Source organism: Gigantopelta aegis, chromosome 6 (assembly GCF_016097555.1).
Source record: "Gigantopelta aegis isolate Gae_Host chromosome 6, Gae_host_genome, whole genome shotgun sequence".
Lineage (NCBI taxonomy): Eukaryota > Metazoa > Mollusca > Gastropoda > Neomphalida > Peltospiridae > Gigantopelta > Gigantopelta aegis.
The window spans coordinates 15,295,604-15,316,466 of NC_054704.1; the positions used below are offsets into that span (position 1 = coordinate 15,295,604).

The following is a 20,863-nucleotide window of genomic DNA, read 5'->3' on the forward strand; positions in this document are numbered from 1 at the left end:
TAAATTACCCATCCGTCACCCCTCTATTTGCAATCCATGTACCCTAAATTACCCATCTCTCGCCCCTCTCCTTGCAATCCAAGTACCCTAAATTACCCATCCGTCACCCCTCTATTTGCAATCCAAGTACCCTAAATTACCCATCACTCGCCCCTCTCCATGCAATCAAATTACTATCCCTCGCCCCTCTCCATGCAATTCAAGTACCCTAAATTACCCATCCCCTAGTGTACAACACATGTTCATTGATTTATAACAGATATTACAGCTTGGCAGATTTGCCCCAAGATCGATCCTGCGGTGCACAGCATCTCGGCATAAACAATGTAATACTTTGTGTTTCTGAGAAACCTCTAGCAGTATAAATTGCTTATGCTCTAAATGGACACAAACATACAGACGTCTGATACAGTATTACTATCTATGGTCTATCTGTCAACTCCAAGAGAGAGAGAAATTACATTATCTACTTACGGAAACTCTGCGAGACTTTCAAATGACCCAAGACTGAATGCAAGTGTGATCACCTACAAATAAAACGTTGCAATATCTATTAACACCACTGATTTTCTAAATATTCATCGACCTATCATGTGTAAAGGCCCATTACCATAGTTGCAAGTCCTGTTTCACTATTTTATATATTTAAATAACTACATATTAACTAATTCCACACATACTTTCATAATTAACTAAAAATATTTAAATTGTAATGTGCAGCTAATAGATGCAAACAGTTTACTCGAGAAATCGTTTTTGTTTTTCACTGAATCCATGGTGGGGTGTTTTTCTTTGCATCCCTGTCTTATATACGTTTAAAATTATGTTTGAGCTCCAATACACATACGAGTAGCAGGACAGATATACATGTGATATACAGAAACTGATATTCTAAACACGAAAATATAGTTTGTATGTAATTTTAGTCTTTAAGAAATATTTTCAAAACATCACCTTAAGCGATTTCAAAAACCGCCTTGTGTGCTGGTAATCGCCTTTGACGTAAAAACTGATGACTCCGCCATAGCCCTTCATCAAAGTCCTGGCCAAGTGGTGTTGTGGGTGAGATTCCAGTCCTTTGACAACAGAATTCAAGTGTTAATTATTTTAATTCTGTATACACTTTCTTAGCCATAAACATACAGTTAATAGGCATTACAAACGTTAAAATAAAATACATATATAAAGTGAATCATTAAAATGTCGCGATGCGCATGACATGCAGCATGTCTCATACTTACAAGTGTATGTACAAATGGTTGGCTTCTTTTCCCCTAATTTTTTTTTTTAATTTATAAATGGATAATTACTACGCGCACACAAATGAAAGAAAGCCTAAATGCTAGAAGGATGAAGCCAACTTTGCGAACCGAATGTTTTGTGGGGATTTTAAAAATTATTATTTTTATTCGAATGGACACAATTTAGTGTATTGACACAAAGGTTGTTTATGATGCAATGTGTTGTACAATATACACCACAGAGAGGGGATCATGAAGCACTACCCCTTTAACTCTGCCCCACCCTCCCCCAATTGTTCTCATCTTCCGTCGTCTATGTAGATGTACACATAATACTTTGAACATTGTAATTACATTATAATGTTTCTTCAGTGGATCTGTTTTGTTCCTATGGAGCCTTTTGAGCTTGACGTAGCTCGTGGTCACAGACTGTCAAAGTGTGGCCCGAGGTACATACCTGGATAGAGAACTCGTTCTATTTTCGGGTGTTTCTCTAAAAACTCCGCCACTACTAAAGCATTCTTGTCATGTTGCTTCATTCGAATGTGTAGAGTCTTCAAACCACGGTTGACCTGATAGCAGTCGAAGGGAGACGGGATTATTCCGAGATCTTTAAAACAAAACGAATGATTCAATATATCTTGAAGCTTGGGTTATGCCTAATGCTAGACAATAAGAATGATTCGATATATTTTTACAACAGTAGAAGTCTGAAGGGATATCGTGCTATACCTAATGTTAAAACAATAAGAATTATAGAATATAAAAAGTTAAGACCTAGTTTTTCAAAACAGTAAGAATGATTAAATATATTTAACAGCAGTCGAGAGAAGATTAGACTATTCCAACAAAACGTATGATTCAATATATTTTGGCAGAAACCAAAAGAAGTTTGAACTATTCCAAGATCTTTAAACAATAAGAATGATTAAAAATATTTTGACAGAAACTGAAGGAAGTGTGGACTATTTCAAGATCTAAAAACAATAGGGATGATTCAGTATGCCCAGGCCCGTAGCCAGCATTTAGAGTGTTGGACTAGGTATTTGATGGGGCTTTTTGGAAATGAAGTTATATATGGATCCAGTGGCATGCCCCAACCCACACACACACACACGCCTAGAAATTTCCTAATTCCTGGCATCTGGAAATTTCCTAATTCCTGGCATCTGGATTTTTTTGTTAAGAAAAACAACATTTTTGGTGCTTTTTTAAGATAAAGAAATTCTAGCACACAAACAGGAGTTACAGGTATTGATCCGAGATATATCTTAAATATTTTTGGCAATTGCTTATTATAACCTTAGCAACAGAAAAGATACCGTACGTGTACCTCCGAACTATGATCAGTTCCTTTAATAATGAACATTTTATGAAAAACAAAACACATTACGTTCTAACAAATTGTATCATCAAGAATCACCGCCAACACATGCAGCCCCTGTTAAGAGTACAGGTGTAGTCCTCAAACGTTTTCAGCAAAAGGTATTGCATTATTGTCATTTATGCGTCATATTGAAATGGCATCTATATGTTGGCCGTAAAACGTTTCGAAATACCTGGAAATAACCGGCATGGTAATGTAATGTCTATGCCAAAATGACAGAAGGATATTGCTTGATGTATATGGAAGCCAATGTCGATTTCAATCTCTTTAATATAAAGATCAAGGCATGAACAGGACTATTTTCTGTTGTTAACCTTTTATTTCTATCTTTGGTTAATAAATCAATGGAAGGTGAATTGCTGTCATTGTCATGTAATTATCTAATGCTATCTAAATCTACAAAATAGTCGAATATCACTGTTTACAAATATAATTTTTTAAGTTCCAAAAAGTACAATTAAACATTTTTGCTACATGTATGTTCTTTTGTTTTGATTTTGCTAGATTAGTTACTAACTTAGAAATTCTGAATCATGTACACTGCAGCTTTGGTAAGAGGAGTACTAAATGACGAAAACAAGCAAATATTGTTTTATGGGAGAGTTGCAAAAGTTACAATCAAGTATTTATGCAATATTAAAAAAAGACAAACGTGGACCTCAACTTTTGTGGGAGGGTTCGGACAAACCCCGCGAAACACCCCCAACCCTAAATACGGGCCTAATGTCTTAACAGCAGTCAAAGGGAAATGGGACTAAAAGAATATACATTATTCATTTATTTAACAGTCAAAGGGAGGTTTGTGTATTTGAAGATATTTAAAACAAGAATGATTCAATATATCTTGACATAAATCAAAGCTATAAAAGCAATATGAATGATTCAGTGTATCTAACAACAATCAAGAGAGGCTGCAGTTGACCTATTCGACGATTTTTAAAACCGAACGACGACGATTTTTAAAACCAAACGACGATTTTTAAAATCAAACGAATATCTTGACAGCAGTCGAAAACGATAACACTGATTCAATAGATCATAACATTCGACGACAGAAATCTTGATTTTTTTTTTTTTTTTTTTTTTTGGGGGGGGGGGGATTTTTTGTGTGTTTTGGTGGGGTGTGTGTGGATAAATAACTATTCTTTGCTCTGAATCATTTTGTACGGATATGCAACTTATGATTTGGATGTGCTAACAGTTTGGTGGTTGTACTATCTACTGTTAAATTTGTCTTGGATGTTCTCAGGCCCGATATATTTTTAAAAAGGAATCAGCTAGATCGCAACCCACAGGTTCGGGTTTCGTCGAGGGTTTTAGTAATTTTATATATTCTATTAGAGTGTTATAGATTGAACTCACTGTTTTGGAAACGTCTAAACTTCTTCGCCATGGAATCGTCATTGAGAGCAAGACTTCCCATCACAACATCACTATGCCCTGCCACGATGTAAAACAATTCATATTAATAGACAATAAATATAAAGTCCTAGGTCACAAAAAAACTTATTCAACTAGCCATGAAGTAGCCTACACTTTATACCAATATAATTTATTGTTCATACTGTTAAAAATTATTGGAAAACAGTTCTAAATATTCTTTCATAAAGAAAATGTTTATATCCTAAAAACATGTTTTAATAATAATGTAGAAATAAAGAAATGAATCTATAAGATTCTATTTTCTGCCGTTTATTTGTATCCTACCAGTTTCAACATAGCAAAGGATATTTTACAGAAATGTTTTTGTGATGCAAAAGCTTACCATTGATGTATTTTGTTAAGGAATGAAGAACCAGATCAGCACCAAGGTCCAATGGTTTCTGTAAAGAGGATATGAATAATGATTTTTATTTTTTATTATATATTTTTTTACGTATTTAAGGAAATATCTCAATATGTGACGCACCCTGGCGAATTCAGTCAAATGTCGCAAAAAAAACTAAATTAGACTATATGCATATTCTTCACCTGTTGAGTCTCAGCTTCAATGTGGTGCAAAAATTATTAAAATATATCGATTTTTGTGATATGTAAGATCATTATTTTGAGATAATGGCCGCCGAAGATAAGGTCATGGATGTTTGTCACTGGTATTAAAACATCATAGCAACAATATACTTAAAATAAAGGTACAGCTCTCAAATGTTGCACACATTGTTTAAATCATAAACTATAAGCATAAAAAGGATTTGTAGGTTCGGGTGGTTACATACAATAACATTAAACAGTTTAATACATAGTACTTTTTTGTGAAAATCATTTTGCAAAATTATGAGCTATATAAATTATAAATTAAGCAAAAAAATCCAGTAGATAGTAAATTTCTAAAATAGTAAGTCAAACACAATATACAGAGTGAAACCATTATTATTAGTAGTAGTAATAGTAGCAGTAGTAGTATTTGTATTCGTACCCAGCAGTGGGAGGTAAGTAGCAAGTCTTACCCCTCCCCTGAAAAATAAAGTGTTTTAGTCCATAAGTCACCCTTTGTCTGAAACAATGTCCCCGATTCGTTTTTACAATGCTTCCTAGTTATAAAATGTTAGGTTAAGTACGGCATTGCTTATCAAAACAAATTACAAACTAAAAGAAAAATTAATCTTCACTTTGAGATAATATTTCTATAGAATGTTTCGTAATAAAAAATGAGAGCGAGCTTTTTTATTATAAAATAATCGAAAAATGAGTGAGTTTTTCATTATAAAATGTAACCATGGACCCCTGGTTCAGACCCCCCCCCCCCCCCCTCGATTTCTACTAGCCTGCTAAGAGTTAGAAAATTAGAGATTATATTTGTTGCGATGTATGTTTACTTACACTGTAATATGGTGTCAGAAATGTATTATCCACGATAATAATCGCTTCCGGAACAATATCCCTGGTCGATTTGATGACTGCTCTGGCGTCTATTATATGTAGTGTAGGATTCGTAACAATTTCAAACCAAACCATCTAAAACAAAATATTAAAAGTCTATATTGTATATCTTGTTAAATTGTATGTTGATTGATGTAAATGATTTTAAACAAACTTTTTGTCATGTCGCAAAAGTTCATTAGGCTAGCTCATTGTGTTTTGTTTTGTTTTTTGTTTTGTTTGTTGTTGTTTTTTTAATTTTTTGGGGGGGTTTTCGGGGGGGGGGGGTTGAGTAATGATTACCGTATTTAATGCAAAGATTACAAGTTCCACCTTATAGAGAGAGAAAGGAAAGGAATATTTTGTTTAATGACACCTCGGTAAATTTTAAACTATTTGGTGTACCGGCATCGGTGGCGTAGTCGTTAGGCCATCGGTCTACAGGCTAGTAGGTACTGGGTTCGGATCCCAGTCGAGGCATGGGATTTTTAATCGAGATACCGACTTCAAACCCTGAGTGAGTGCTCCGCAAGGCTCAATGGGTAGGTGTAAACCACTTGCACCGACCAGTGATCCATAAGCGCAAATATAAGATCCCTTGCTGCTAATCGGAAAGAGTAGCCTATGTAGTGGCGACAGCGGGTTTCCTCTCAAAATCTGTGTGGTCCTTAACCATATGTCTGACGCCATATAACCGTAAATAAAATGTGTTGAGTGCGTCGTTAAATAAAACATTTTTTTCTTTCTTTCTATTGGGTGTTTAACACATACTCAATAATGATAATTGTGATAAGCTAATTAGTAATCATACGTTTTTGATGTATGTACCATACGTTTTACTTAAAACAGTTGCTGAGGACAACACCAAGTAGAGATCTGTGTTCAGTAGGTTTGAAATGGTTTAGATGTATAGTCCATATTTTTTACTTAAAACGGTTGCTGAGGACAACACCATGTGGACAGTACTTAACCTTTGGCTTTTTGTCCTTCAATGCTGCTACCAGAGACTCCATCTTCGTGAAGTCCACAAACGTTGTTTGGACGCCAAATCTAGGCAGCATTTCAGACAAAAGACAGAAGGTACCTGAGTGAAAAATAAACCGCTATAATGCATTTATTTAAATTTTGTTGTAAGAAATTCATCAACAGAACACTGTGGATATTTACAAAGTATCTGTTTGTCTACCTACAGATTAAAAACAGTTCCACATCCACAAACGTACCAGACGGTGATGGGGGATTTTGCCAACAGATTTTGGCGAATGTGTTCTGATTACCATATACACGGGGCGGGACGTAGCCCAGTGGTAAATCGATCCCCGTCAGTGGGCCCATTGTGGGCCACGACTGGTACATCAAAGGCCGTGGTATGTGCTATCCTGTCTATGGGATGGTGCATATAAAACATCATTTGCTGCTAATCAAAAAGAGTAGCCCATGAAATGGCGACAGCAGGTTTCCTTGATCTCAATATCTGTGTAGTCCGTAACCATGTGTCTGACGCCATATAACCGTAAATACAATGTGTTGAATGCGTTATTACTGCATGTTGTAAAAAACAATGTGTATCTTGATCTGAGAGGGAAACTATTTGCGTACGCCTATGACGTTTTTCAGTTTGCATAGATATATGACCCATTTCCAAAAAATAGCTACTGCTCTTCTTTATTACCCCTTCCTTGTCTTTATCACATTTAAAAGACATTTATTTTTACCATATGCCTGACAGGTAATACTAACACGAGGTGTCAATTTCACCAAAACTGCTTTTGAATGTGTCCTGGATTACATATAACATTTAAGAGAAACCGAAGAATGCTGTGTCACATTTAAAACGTAAATGTTGATTAACATTTTAATCAAATAAAGAATAATATCTGCACTGAACTTGTAAGATTGATTATTACCTCCATAAATATTTGACGCACACACAATGTTGTCTCCACTTTGTAGAAGATACGTCATGGTTGTTGCAGCCCCAAGACCGGAGGCGAAGCAGAAAGCTATAATAGAAATCAAAAGATGTTTCTGTTTGTTCGTTCGGGTTTTGTTTTTTTCTTTTGGGGTGGAGGTGTTGTTGTTGTTTGGGTGTTGTTTTTGTTGCTATTTGGTTGGGGGTTGGGGTTGTTTGCCTCCCTCCTCTCTCTCTCTCTCTCTCTCTCTCTCTCTCTCTCTCTCTCTCTCTCTCTCTCTCTCTCTCTCTCTCTCTCTCTCTCTCTCTCTCTCTCTCTCTCTCTCTCTTAGCCAAAAATGCTTTTCTAAATATAAATTGAACGGGGAGTAAATGTCTGTATTATAATTAATATTTATATTTGAATACTTTATTTCAGTTATATTATTATTCGTGTATTTTAAGTTACAAAATTATGTATACAACAATGTAACAACATCTTATTGCATTACAAGCCAGATACATGGTCGGTCTAGGATCGATTCCTAGCGGTGGGACCGTTGAGCTATTTCTCGTAGCAGTCAGTGCCCCATGACTGGTATATAAATTGCCGTTGTATGTGCTATGCTATCTGTGGGATGGTGTATATAGAAGATCCCTTGCTACTAATGGAAAAATATAGAGGGTTTCCTCTCTAAATTACCAAATGTTTGACATCCAATAGCCGATAATTAATAAAGCAATGTGCTCTAGTGGTATCGTTAAACAAAACAACTATAACTTCTACAAACTCGTTATTAGAAGATAGCCTATCGTAGTATTTCATTTGGTCACGTGAGTTTGCATATACTGCCCATGCAACTCGTATACATACCCCTATAACTCACACATTTCGACTCGACGTCATAGTGGAGAATACTGTGCATAGCTTCAAACTAATTCTGTTTAGGAATAAATCCTTACACACGAATCTTAATACAAGTATATGGACTTTACAATATCTAATATATAGTCGTATATTATATAATCCATTTTCTTCTTCTACATACCATGTTTGGCGCCTTCGATCGCTGCTAAAGCTTGCTCCAAAATTTTCCTACTGGGATTATGAGTTCTTGAATAAACGAATTCCTTGTAAAAAGGAAAAATAAAAATAAAATCTATATGAGTATAAACAATACACATGCATGTGATAAAACATCAAAAAAAGTATGTTTATTTTAAAGTATTCAAAGATTTAAAAGCAAAATGAATTTTGTGAAGAATTCACAGAATTGTTAACAAAACCAACGCATTACTGATTATGTTTACTTTCGTAACGAAATTAAGCAACATTCGGTAATATTATAATTTTGTTGTTACACAAATAATGACTGGTCAATATGCAAGTCTTGTAAATTACCAATCTGCAAATACAAGATCCCTTGCTGCATTATAAAACAAATGTAGATGTTTCCACTGATGACTACGGGTCAGAAATTACCAAATGTTTGACATCCAATAGCCGATGATTAAGTAACCAATGTGCTCTAATGATGTCGTTAAACAAAACAAACTTTAACCTTTTTACCCTTTACGGAATGTTTTACCTTAATGTCAATATTAACCTTTTTACCCTTTACGGAATGTTTTACCTTAATGTCAATATTAACCTTTTTACCCTTTACGGAATGTTTTACCTTAATGTCAATATTAGCTTAACTCATTATAGTTTGTTCAGTAAACTATGTTTCATTGGTGTGTGGGTTTTTTTTTAAAAGACCGTAGATTCCACATATTTAGATACCAAAATTATTCTTGAAACACAACAGTTCTGCTACTAAAGAACACCGTTATATCGAGTGTCATGTCACAATTTTGGAAGTTGAATAGCGGGTAAAATATGCGATGTAGAACAGTAAAATTTATTATCTTGGGTCTTGATGGTACAATCTTCATTTTGATATATTTCTTACTTTTAAAATGGCGCCTGATACCTAACGTGATATTTTAAAATATGATATATAATTGAAAACCTACTTAACAACCACAGTGCGTACTAACAACACTATTCTATTGGCCCGCCGTTATCTTACAGCCCATACTAATCTTTTTTACATGACAAAATACTTTTTTTATTTTTCTTAGAGTGTTAGTTTTGCCACCAACATGTCGAGATTTCTTTTTAAAACACTTCTAAAAATAATACGCGAAGGAAAATAAAGATGTGAGAGTGTGTGGGGATTATTCTATAGGCTGTGTGAAAAGATAATGGTGCGACAATCGACCGTCGTTGGTAGTAGGCCTACGTAGGCTACAGTAGATGTCGAGTAGATTCTGATTATCATTTTCACATTAGGTGTTGCATTGCGCAGCATTTTAAAACTAAGCCATCTATCAAAATTAAAATTTAACGTCAGTACACAATATAATAAACTGAATTTGTGCAAAATATCAAAATGTCACCTCTATTCAACTTCAAAAAGTGGAACTTTTTTAATTACTTCATATATGTAACTATTGGATTTGGAGAGTTCATTATGTTTTGGATGAAAAGTGTCTGTTAAAATTACAAATAAATTTAGTGCGAGTATTCTCCCTGCTTTTGAAAAGCGACGGTCAGAAGAGTTGACTAAGAGTTTAAAACACTTTGTTTCTGTGATATTTCTTTCTCTTTTTCGATAATACAATACAATACAATACAATACAATACAATGCAGTGCAACGCAACGCAACGTAACACAACACAACACAACACCACAATTCAATACAATACAATTCAATACAATACAATACTTTATTACCGTGCTTACATATGATGTATACATATAATTATTATATACATATAAGCACAGTCAGGTGACCCAGCAATAATAAAGCTAATGATACGAATAATGAGTGACGAACTATATACATTAAATAAAATAAATAATTTATAGTTATATTATAAGTGCTATAACGACTTGCAACATGGACTATTATTTAATACTCAACAAACTAATTCTTGCTGTATCCATGTTCCAACAGAGCTGTGCTATTGTTACAAGATGGGCAGCAGTGCAGTTGATAATATAGTAGCATTTTTCATAGCTGGTCGTTGGTCGAAATGCAGGAAATTCATCTACGAGTTCGTAAAAATGTTATTGTCTTGTTATTTCAAGTTCAGGACAATTAATAAAAAAAAAAGTGTTTTGTTCTCAATTGTAATGCTGCGTAGTTTACATAACCTGTTGTTTCTCGGTATACGTATTATCGTATCGACCACTTTTAATTTCAAGGTTATGTGCACATATTCTTATTTTGGTGAGATGTCGTCTTAGGTTACAGTTGTTAAGTTTTTCTAGATATGTTGCAAGTCTATATGGTTGTGTAATACGCTTGTAATATATAAGTTTTTCAGAATGTTTTAGTTTCTGTAGATAATGTTGTCTGTAGTTATGTTGTAATGTTTCAGTTATTATTTTCTTTAGTGTTTTAGGTTTCTTTAGAATAACGCTAAATTCTTTTATATCAATATTGTTTGTTTTTTAGCATCTTTGTTAATACAAGAAGACAATTCTTACCGTCCCTGTTTGCGGCTCATCCAACTTGAACACTGTGGACAGACAGATTGAAGGAATGACGGCCTTAGACTGGCTATCACTTGGTTTATACCCTGCATGGATTGCGTCTGTGGCGAAATGATGAAATTCATCACCACACTCTGAATCCATTTTTAACTGATCACTTTAAAAAACAAAACAAAAACAACGTATGAACATAATATTGGATATATTAGACGAGCTTATTAGCCAAGCTCTTTGTTGTCGTGTGCGTTTTAAGTGAGATCCCCTCCCCACCTCAAAGTAGGCTTAAAGGCAGTCAGTCACGGATGGCTGACCCAATTAATGACACAACAAAGTATATACCTTTGATTTGTCCCTAAAAGTACCTTATTTAATCACCTACTTAACAACCATATCCCACTTATTACTGATATTTTATAAAAATAATTGAATTATGTCGACGGTCCATAATTCAAAGAAAAATAACGGCTATTTGGATAGCAGAGGTGTGACGTTTTATTTGTTTTAATCACCTGACGGGCATCCACCGTCTAAGCGTTCAGTGTCAAAATGGCCGACCAACCTGTGTGTCGATAAAGCGTGGGCGACCTGTTCAAGTAAGACCACCAGAACGGAAAAGAAGAAGAAGAAAACAATGCCACAAAACTTGAGAAAGAAGAGGGCTACCTCAGTAGACATCAGCAATGTCTAAGAAGTGGGAAAATTGTTGAAAGCGTCATTCATGATCCCACAAAGAAATGGCCAATCGAGTTATTGACTTATTGACCAGTGTTGACAGGTAGACTTTGTCTTTGCTTGATATTTTTTTTTAAAACCTGCTATCATACTATTTAAATAATTTATTCGATATGAATACACTATAATATTAACTAGGTAAAAGCTAAAAGCGAGCGCCAGTAAGATAAATTAAGTATGCTGTATAAGTGCGTGCGCGCGTGCGTGCGTGCGTGCGTGTTTGTGTGATTATTAAAGAGAAATTACGTGGCAAAAGCATTTATTATATTAATAGACAATGAAAATAATGTTGTAGAAAATCAAAAGCAAATTGAGAAAGAAGTAGTAGGTTTTTATAAAACATCGTACACCAATCGAGATGATGAATTAATTAATGTTGACTTAGAAAAATAACTTCTAATGATACTATGTCAAAATCTATAATGAAGAATTAACCTATAATGAAGTCACTAAAGTTTTAAAGAAAATGAATAATTTAAGTCACCTGGGACAGACGGATATACTGCTGAATTTATCAAATTATTTTGGTCTGATATTACTGATTTTGTTATTAGAAGTTTAAACTTTGGAGAAAACTTTAAGTGTTTCCTCTTTTATAGATACATTACCTGTCCTCAAACTAGTGCATGTAAGGATAGTAGTCTGGTTCGAACATCCCAACAGTCAATGGGATGGCCTAAGATTCTTCTACTGTGCACCCCTTCCCGTTCCGGTCACGTGACTGTAACTCCCTTCTTTCCCTGATCGAATCGCACGGAGAACTGGAAGTGGGGAGGCCGGGAGGGTATAAACCCTTGAGGACAGGTGATGTATCTATAAAAGAGAAAACACTCCAAACTTTCTCCATTTCTTTTCAGCATCACCCGTCCTCAAACCAGTGCAGCATTCAACAGATGGCGGCGGGTTCCGTGCTTCGAAGATGCACACGTCTTCTCCCCATGGACCGGTAGGAAACTGACACCGTGAAAGAAAAGGCCAGCTGTGGTTAGTCCATTCCCCATGGGATGCCCGGAACAGACCATGACCGTGCTGTTAGTATTGACAGTGGTGATGGTGGCATCCGTCAGTTGTGTGGAAGAACGATCCCGCGTGTTTCGTACAGAATCACAATCTCGTCCTGCAACAAATGGGTTCAAACAGGGTGCGTAAGCGTAGCCACCAGGGATGCAGATGTTTGGTAACCTTCCGTGCATTTCTTGTGTTAGTAGCAACATCAACAATCTTATGGGTGCATCCATCAGAACATTGAGCTAAAACATCCCCCTGTTTTTTTCTTTCTAGTAAACAGTGATCTGCTAGCTCAATTAGGTGGAAACAAGTCGCCAATGTGCAGTGCATTAGATTAGCTAATATTATCCTGATAAACGTCCTGTCACCAACCAGTGCGTTAACTTCAGAATGTGCAACCAACAACTGTCAAAGTCGAGTCCTCACCTGTCGATTCGTTGGACATCTCGGTGTGAAATCCGTGAATCCGACAGACATCAGCGGCTACGAGGACGACCAGTGTTAACCAGAGCTTGTGCTGCGACCACAAGACCCATATGATGGAATCCATCGACATCTTCGTTAGATACATCTCGAAGATCAAGTCAGTAGGCCAAAAACACCCTGTTAAAATACTGTTAACAGTACTGGTTGCAGTGCAGCGACATCGTGGCGGCAAGTGCACGTAGTTCATGCGAATTAGATGCCAACGGTTGAGGTAATCCCTCAGCTTGGTAATAGAACAGGGTCGTAGACTGAATCCAGGTAGACACTGTGTTCTTAGTGATGTCTTTCAAGTGGCTCTGGTTGCATGAGAAGAACAGGTGCTTTCTACGCTTGCGAAAAGACTTAGTTCTCTCGATGTAATGCTTGAGGGCTCGGACAGGACATAAAGACAAGTCCTGAACATCATGCCGACCCACGATGGAAGAGTGCATGGACAGCACAGGTGCGAGGCGCTTAATCAGAAAACTGGTTCTTGGCCACAAAGTTCATCAGGAGACCCAGTGTAACTGAGGTGTTGTCTCTGTGGAACCGCATCATGTCCACATCCAAAGCAGGGATCTCTGACACTCTCGCCGCCGTAGCTAAACCCAGCAGGAACACCATGCTCCTTGTCAAAACCTCTTAGGACGCCTCAGCCATGGGCTCGTAAGGTGGTTTGGACAAGGCCCTCAGAACAAGATTCAGGTCCCATTTCGGTGAACGAAAACGTTGGACCTGGTCGTCGTGTTTGAAACCCTTGATCATAGCGTGAATCTCAGGCACCGTTGTCAGCTTGGTACCAGTGGCTGAATCACGAACAGTCGCGATGACCGCAATTTAGCTGGCTATGGTTGAGCCCTTGAGTTTCAACGTTGACCTGAGATACAGAAAAAAGTCTGCTAACTTCTGCACACAAATAGTCTGAGATTTCAGCTTTTGCAATCTCAAGTACCGGACATTATATGCAGCAGCAGTGGATTCCCGGTGAGCTTTCAGTATCGCCGCCACTGTCTTAGAAGAGAAACCTTTCCTCTTCAAACCCTCAAATATAAGGTCCACGCGTGTAACTGGAACAAGCGTGGATTGGGCTAGTGCTGGCTCGACGTGGGATGAAGCAGGAGGCGATCCCAGTCGTGTAATGGTAGAGGATTTGGATCCGCGAGACGTATGAGGTCGGAATACCAGACTTTGCCTGGCCACATCGGAGCATATGAGGAGTAGTTGACAGCGAAACTCTTGAAACCGCTGGAGTACTATTAAAAGCACTACCGGTGGAGGAAACGCATAAGCGTTTAGATTGTCCCAAATGATGGTCAGTGCGTCGAAATTGAGAGCTTTCGGATCTGGAACCGTTGAGTTGTACAACCTCAGCTGTCAATTGAAGCGTGTCACGAACAGGTCGACGTGTACACCCATCGGAAGGCTTTTGTTAACTGGCCTCGGTGGCGCAGTGGTTAAACCATCGGGCTGGTAGGTCAGGGTTCGCAGCTCGGTACCGGCTCCAACCCAGAGTGAGTTCTTAAGGGTTCAATGGGTAGGTAGCCCAGATAGCTGAGGTGTGTGCCCAGGACAGTATGCTTGAACCTTAATTGGATATAAGCACGAAAATAAGTTGAAATGAAACGGCTTTTGGGTTTGAGCATCTACTCTGTGGCTTGCACAGTGGACGTTCGGGACAACGTGTCTGCTAGAACATGCGACACCCCTGGGATGTGACGGGTTCTTGAGTTGCAGCGGAATAGCATCTACCAAATCAGGGCACAGTATTTCACGCGAACCGCCGTTCTCTTCGCGTGTGGGTTACGCAAAATTAAATTTACGCGAACCATCGGTTACGTCTTGACCTGCAGACGTTCAGAAATGAAAAATTGCAAACTTCACGATTACAGGGAGTTTATTATACAGTTGAGTATTGTAATTTCGAGACCCTAAGGTCTAGAATTCCGACAAATGTTTCAGATACTTGGCGCGTAGTAAACCAGTAGACAACGTTATATTGCAACAGTTGTAACTTGCGACCAGTCTAAACTAAATGTTCAGTATATAGTCGAGCCAAAATTTTTAAACACATGTGCACAGACCGCTTGGGGTGCCTAAATTATCTACTGCTATTTTAGCTCTAAAGGAATATATCATTAGACATATTTTACAAATGTTGAAAACGGTTTTAACGTAAACAGGAATTCAAAATTGTCACAAAAGTTGAAAAATACTAACATCGCATAATGATCATGATCTTTAAAAAACAAATATTTAGAACGTGACTGTAGTATAGAAGTACCATCAATAAAGTGAAAGTAACTTGGCCACCACCACCGCAAAACGAGAAAAGGAATCTGGGAGTGTATATATTTTGTTTCAGAACGGGGGCTGAAATTTAGTCTTTTTACAATATTGTTAACTTTAGCAAGCATTAGAGAATCTGTTTTATAAAATGTTTTCTTTTGTATTTTGTTTTAACTTTATGTTTGAGCTAAAGATTATGTACTATCGACATCCAAACTACGTTCACCTAACGACAAAAACACGAATACTATATTTAAGGAAATACTATTCTACATTTTTCAACTATGATACGTGAAACAAAATAGATTGCAATCAGTTAACGTAAAAAATCAACAATGTGGACGTAAAACAAATGTATTCTAGTAAACAAATGTACAGCACCCTCCAGTAAACAGGAAAGAGTGCAAGATTTCTAACTGCGTTCTGGCGCATGCGTTTGCAAAACGTATCGTACCGCGCATGTACGGTTCGTCATTAGGTCAGGTCATGTCATAGGGCTTTACGTGCACATTCAGAGCAAGCTGTTGTAGCGCACGCCTGTTCTGGACAGGAAAGGTGGGGGAGAGGGAGAGGAGGGACCGCCTGCACTGGCAGGTGCAAGGGAGCACCAGCAGCCCGACCGTGGTCTGTAGCAGGCGGAGGCGGGGGGGTGATGGTGCTATTGAATTTGGAATGGAGCAAAGTATTATGCCAAAGAGAAAAGGTGCGCAATTTGGGTTGAGGAAATTGGGCGCAATTTTGAACGGTCGGCCAATAAAAAAAAAAAGAGTACATTGATTTTTTATCTTATCATCGGCTATTGGGCGTCAAATATATGGTCATTGTGACACTGTTTTTTAGAGGAAACCCGCTGTCGCCACATAGGCTACTCTTTTACGACAGGCAGCAAGGGATTTTTTATTTGCGCTTCCCACAGGCAGGATAGCACAAACCATGGCCTTTGTTGAACCAGTTATGGATCACTGGTCGGTGCAAGTGGTTTACACCTACCCATTGAGCCTTGCGGAGCATTCACTCGGGGTTTGGAGTCGGCATCTGGATTAAAAATCCCATTCCTCGACTGGGATCCGAACTCAGTACCTACCAGCCTGTAGACGATGGCCTAACCACGACGCCACCGAGGCCGGTGGTCGGCCAAAAAGAAAGTTCCAGAGCTAATATAGGTTTTGACATTAGTGAATCGAGAGTAGCTCGTTAATTAGACCTCTATGATGTTGTGGTGTCTCCCTAAGTTGCCCATATGGCCCTTAAAAGGGCCTGACCGCTTCTGGTCGTGGCATGACAACCCAGGGGAGGCTCGTGGGTTCGTCATTTTTAATTTTTAAGGCCTCAACGTACATGGAAAAAAAAAATTCTTAAAGGAAGGGACAGTTAAGGCATTTGGCCTGGTATGCATATTCAACGATATATAATGCACATTATTGCTTAATATCAACAAGTATTTTCGTATAGTTAATTAATAAAACGGTTAAATCTTACGGCTATTATAGATAACGGGCGCAGCCATTTTGTACCATCTCAGTGAGTACGCCCTCAGGCGAGCTGGTGGTTACGTAATACTTAACGCGTAACGTCAGGAATGAGCCTTAGAACTAGATGATGATGATGATGATAACTAGTTTAACGTGCCCATATACCACTAGGGTTTAGAACTAGAGAAACACAATCTACCTGGTTTTTGCGGGATGATAAATAGTCATACATTGCAGTGTTCTGTAATAACCCAGTAAGCCAGCAGTAAGTATATCCAGCACTATATATATATTATTTTTCAATACAAAATAAAATACCATTGTCAAAGTGGCTACACAACAAGTCGAAATAATTAACAATGTTTTGTCCATGCATTAACCTACGGACTGAAATGATACACGGAGTGTTTTCTTAGTTAATTGGTCTATGCTATTAGTTGCTTCTACCTGTGATTCTTGATTGGCAGGTGTGTATTTGACTGGTAACCAGACGAGCCAATTAATTGACGCTGTCTAGACACAAAAATACATACCGGTGTTGTGGAATATTACCTGTCGCCCCTAAAATGGTAATAGACATGGTTTATTACTGTAAATAGTTCTGTAAAACTATTCATTAAGTAGACTTTTCCATCTAAAACCACAGAACTGACCAATAGACCTCTTTCACATTCCCATTGCGCATGTGCGCGAAGAGTACCGTCCCTTGCCGAATTGGACGGTATCGAGGTTATATACAAATTGGGGGGCATGATCGACAGTTGTCATGAGCATCGTGAGTAGCTTCGTAGGAGCTGTGAATCTCTAGCAACTAACGTACATATTTCGTATCAGATGTTAAAATGGCTGCGAAAAACGGTCTACTAAAGTTTACATCGGAATGGTTTGAGACCAAAAGCAGTGAAACATTAACTTAGACGAAGTCTCTGGAGCCGCCTGCCAAGGGTATTTTAACAACGCAAAATTAAAAGATTCATACAATAAAATTAACTTTAGTGTAATGTGGGTTTTTTGCTTTTAACAATTAGAATTATAGTTAAATACTCCAGTGATGTTTAATTCTCCACATGTATCAGTATTTAAAATTTAATAAAATATGCCTCCCCTTCCCCCTAAAACTCCCAACAAAACCCCCAACTCACATATACCTTTATTACAGCTTTATTTTCCCCCTTATCGTTTCATTAAAAAGACAGTCGTATAACTACTAATCAATGTTACATGTCTATCCACAAATTATTTATTTATGTATTTATTTTTTACTTATTTATTTATCTTACTTTATTTATTATTTTATTTTATTTTATTTTCACTATCATTTATATCAGATACATACAACTTCACTTGAAATAATATCTGATATTTACGAAGTTTTAAAACATATATGAGCCGTCACAGGCGAAAACCTACAACTTAGCAGGCGTCGGAAACCGAGTAAACGCGGCTCAAAGTTTGACATCACATGTGAACGTGGAAGTAAAAGATGACATGCTGTTTGCGTTGTTTTGAAGATTAGTTTGAAGTAAACATATATCTCTATGTACAATAGTGTTTGGTTACTATTTTGTATTTTGAACATTGGTCGAGATCGTTAACAATACCATCAGTACTTTGATACACATTTACAAATACAGGGAGAAGTGCTATATATCGATATGGTATGCAAGTATCACTTTTCCAGAGTAGTAGACACATGCAACCCAATACGATCCTAATTTGATGTTTGGTCTAACTTATGAATAGTGTATATAATTTCAGGCTCGTAGCCAGCATGATTAGCGGGGTGGGGTGGGGTGGAAATTTCATGTAAACGGAACTCATCAAACGCGAGCGTCGAAGGCGCGGAGCCGTAGATGGGGGGGGGGGGGGGGGGGATATATATATGGGGGGGGGGGGGTGGGGGGGGGGGGTATATATATATATATATATAACCCCTTGCCAAACAATGAGATGATGCCGGTTATACGAACACGAACTTTTGTTGCGAAATATACATTAACAAGTTGCATTAAGTTGTGGTATGCATGTAAAATGGCCTGGTCACAGAGCCACGAGAAGAAACCGTTTGTTTTCAGTCGTACCAATGTATTTATAATAAATGATACATGGCATACTTCTCACATCACACAAACAGGATAGCATACACGACGTCCTTTGATGGATCATTGGTTGGGACGGGAAATAATCAAACGGGCCCACTGAGGAGATCGAACTTTCAGCAAATGGAACCTCAGACAGACGTTCTTGTTACGTTATCCCGGCCATTTGGGGACAAGGACTTTTATATGTAAAATCCGAATTTTGTTTTCATTTGAGCGGAATTCTCAATCCTGCGTGGGGGGATCGTCCCCCCTGGCTACGGGCCTGACATGGTACTTAATATGCTTCAAACGAAGTACCTTATGACTGCGCATAATAAACCCTCATGAGTTTATAATAAAGAGACCATCCTGAGTTTGTAACTATATTATCAAGCTGTTGGCTAGTCTAATCTGTTATAAACAAAACTTACATCTTTATTAGGTTAAATAATCTTGCTTCGAATTTAAATAGCTGTATATGCAATACAGTTATATTTCTGAACATTTTCCGGTCGGTAGCAACCAAGAAGTCCGGGGAGGGGGGGGGGGGGGAGGAACTATAGCCCCACTTTTATAAATCCGGTTTAAAATATGGTTTTTGACCCCCCCTCCCCCCCACCAACTAGACTGTGTCCCTCCACTACAGATTGTACCCCTCTCCTCCCCCAACTCCAGATATCATTCCTACGGGCCTGATTCTAATGTTTTATATACCATAGCTCAACTTTCATATATATCATTTAATTTTATTCCAAATACCGAACAAAATTTTAAATAACTTGGTGAAAAGAAATCCCGACAAGAATCCTAAATGTATTTATCTGTATAATGCTTTATAACTATTTAAATTATGTTAAATACAATAAGTATCTGCATATATACACGCGCGCACACATTAATATTATTTTAGCCCATATCTGATATTTACTGCGTACGAATCCGAACCGATGGTTTGTCGGGCGTTAACAACAAAATATTTTTTATTTCATGACAAGCAATAATTCACAAATGTCTCCAATAAGTCTTGTTGGATGTTGACAGAATTTTCGGGTTCCCTACTGATAGAATAATTAATCATGGAGATATTCACATTCCTATTGCGTGGCCTCCCATTGTCCACGCCTTGGTGTCTAGACTATACAATTTGTTGGATACCGAAACTTTTTAATAAAAGTAGATATGTGATATACTGCTGTGATTAAACTTTATACCAACCTGTACAGTACAGTACCGAATAACACCCACTTGAAATGACTAGTCGTGTACTGAATTGTCCACTGTAGAAGTAGGTTGAAACTAGACTGATAATACTGCCACTGAGAGTTGTTGAGACTACAGACTGGCACACTGACTAGACAAGTTTCTCGTCAATGACGGACACTATGCATAGTATGACCAGTGGCGGATCCAGAAAATCTATTTGGGGGGGGGGGGGGGGGGGGGCAATGACATGAGGCGGAATGCCAATGAAACGTTGGGGAAGGTTTGGAGGTGATCGTAAAAAAAATGAAAATTAATATATAATAAAATTATAACTGTCACAAAATTTAGGGAGGGGTGGGGGGGGGGGTGGGGCCTGCAACTACTGTAATTTTAAGCGGGTGTTATTCGTTACTGTACTGTACAGGTTGGTATAAAGTTTAATCACAGCTGTATATCACATATCTACTTTTATTAAAAAGTTTCGGTATCCAACAAATTGTATAGTCTAGAGTCCAAGGCCATAAGGTATCTACTTTCATTAAAAAGTATCAGTATCCAAGAGGGAGGTGTACGAAGGCAACATACTTTCTATCAAGTTCTGACAAAGGATTATATATACTCTGTCAAAAAAGAAACGCATAGGTGATAGGGAAAGAAGAAAAGTGTTTGATTTTACAAAATATCGGGGTT

At 37.7% G+C, this 20,863-nt stretch overlaps 1 protein-coding gene across 1 annotated transcript in view; it reads right to left on the reverse strand.

The window, feature by feature from the left end:
• The window catches only part of LOC121376186 (cystathionine gamma-lyase-like), a 21,254-nt gene extending 961 nt beyond the window's left edge, over positions 1 to 20,293 (reverse strand). The window contains exons 1-11 of the mRNA XM_041504005.1: positions 20,186 to 20,293; positions 10,921 to 11,083; positions 8,428 to 8,509; positions 7,395 to 7,490; positions 6,459 to 6,571; positions 5,449 to 5,583; positions 4,394 to 4,451; positions 3,991 to 4,068; positions 1,699 to 1,851; positions 955 to 1,076; positions 475 to 527 (exon numbers count right to left, since the gene is read on the reverse strand). Of these exons, the coding sequence (XP_041359939.1) occupies positions 475 to 527; positions 955 to 1,076; positions 1,699 to 1,851; positions 3,991 to 4,068; positions 4,394 to 4,451; positions 5,449 to 5,583; positions 6,459 to 6,571; positions 7,395 to 7,490; positions 8,428 to 8,509; positions 10,921 to 11,070 (1,040 nt within the window). The 5' untranslated portion in view covers positions 11,071 to 11,083; positions 20,186 to 20,293. The remainder of the gene's footprint in view (positions 1 to 474; positions 528 to 954; positions 1,077 to 1,698; positions 1,852 to 3,990; positions 4,069 to 4,393; positions 4,452 to 5,448; positions 5,584 to 6,458; positions 6,572 to 7,394; positions 7,491 to 8,427; positions 8,510 to 10,920; positions 11,084 to 20,185) is intronic.
• Positions 20,294 to 20,863: the final 570 nt, after the last annotated feature.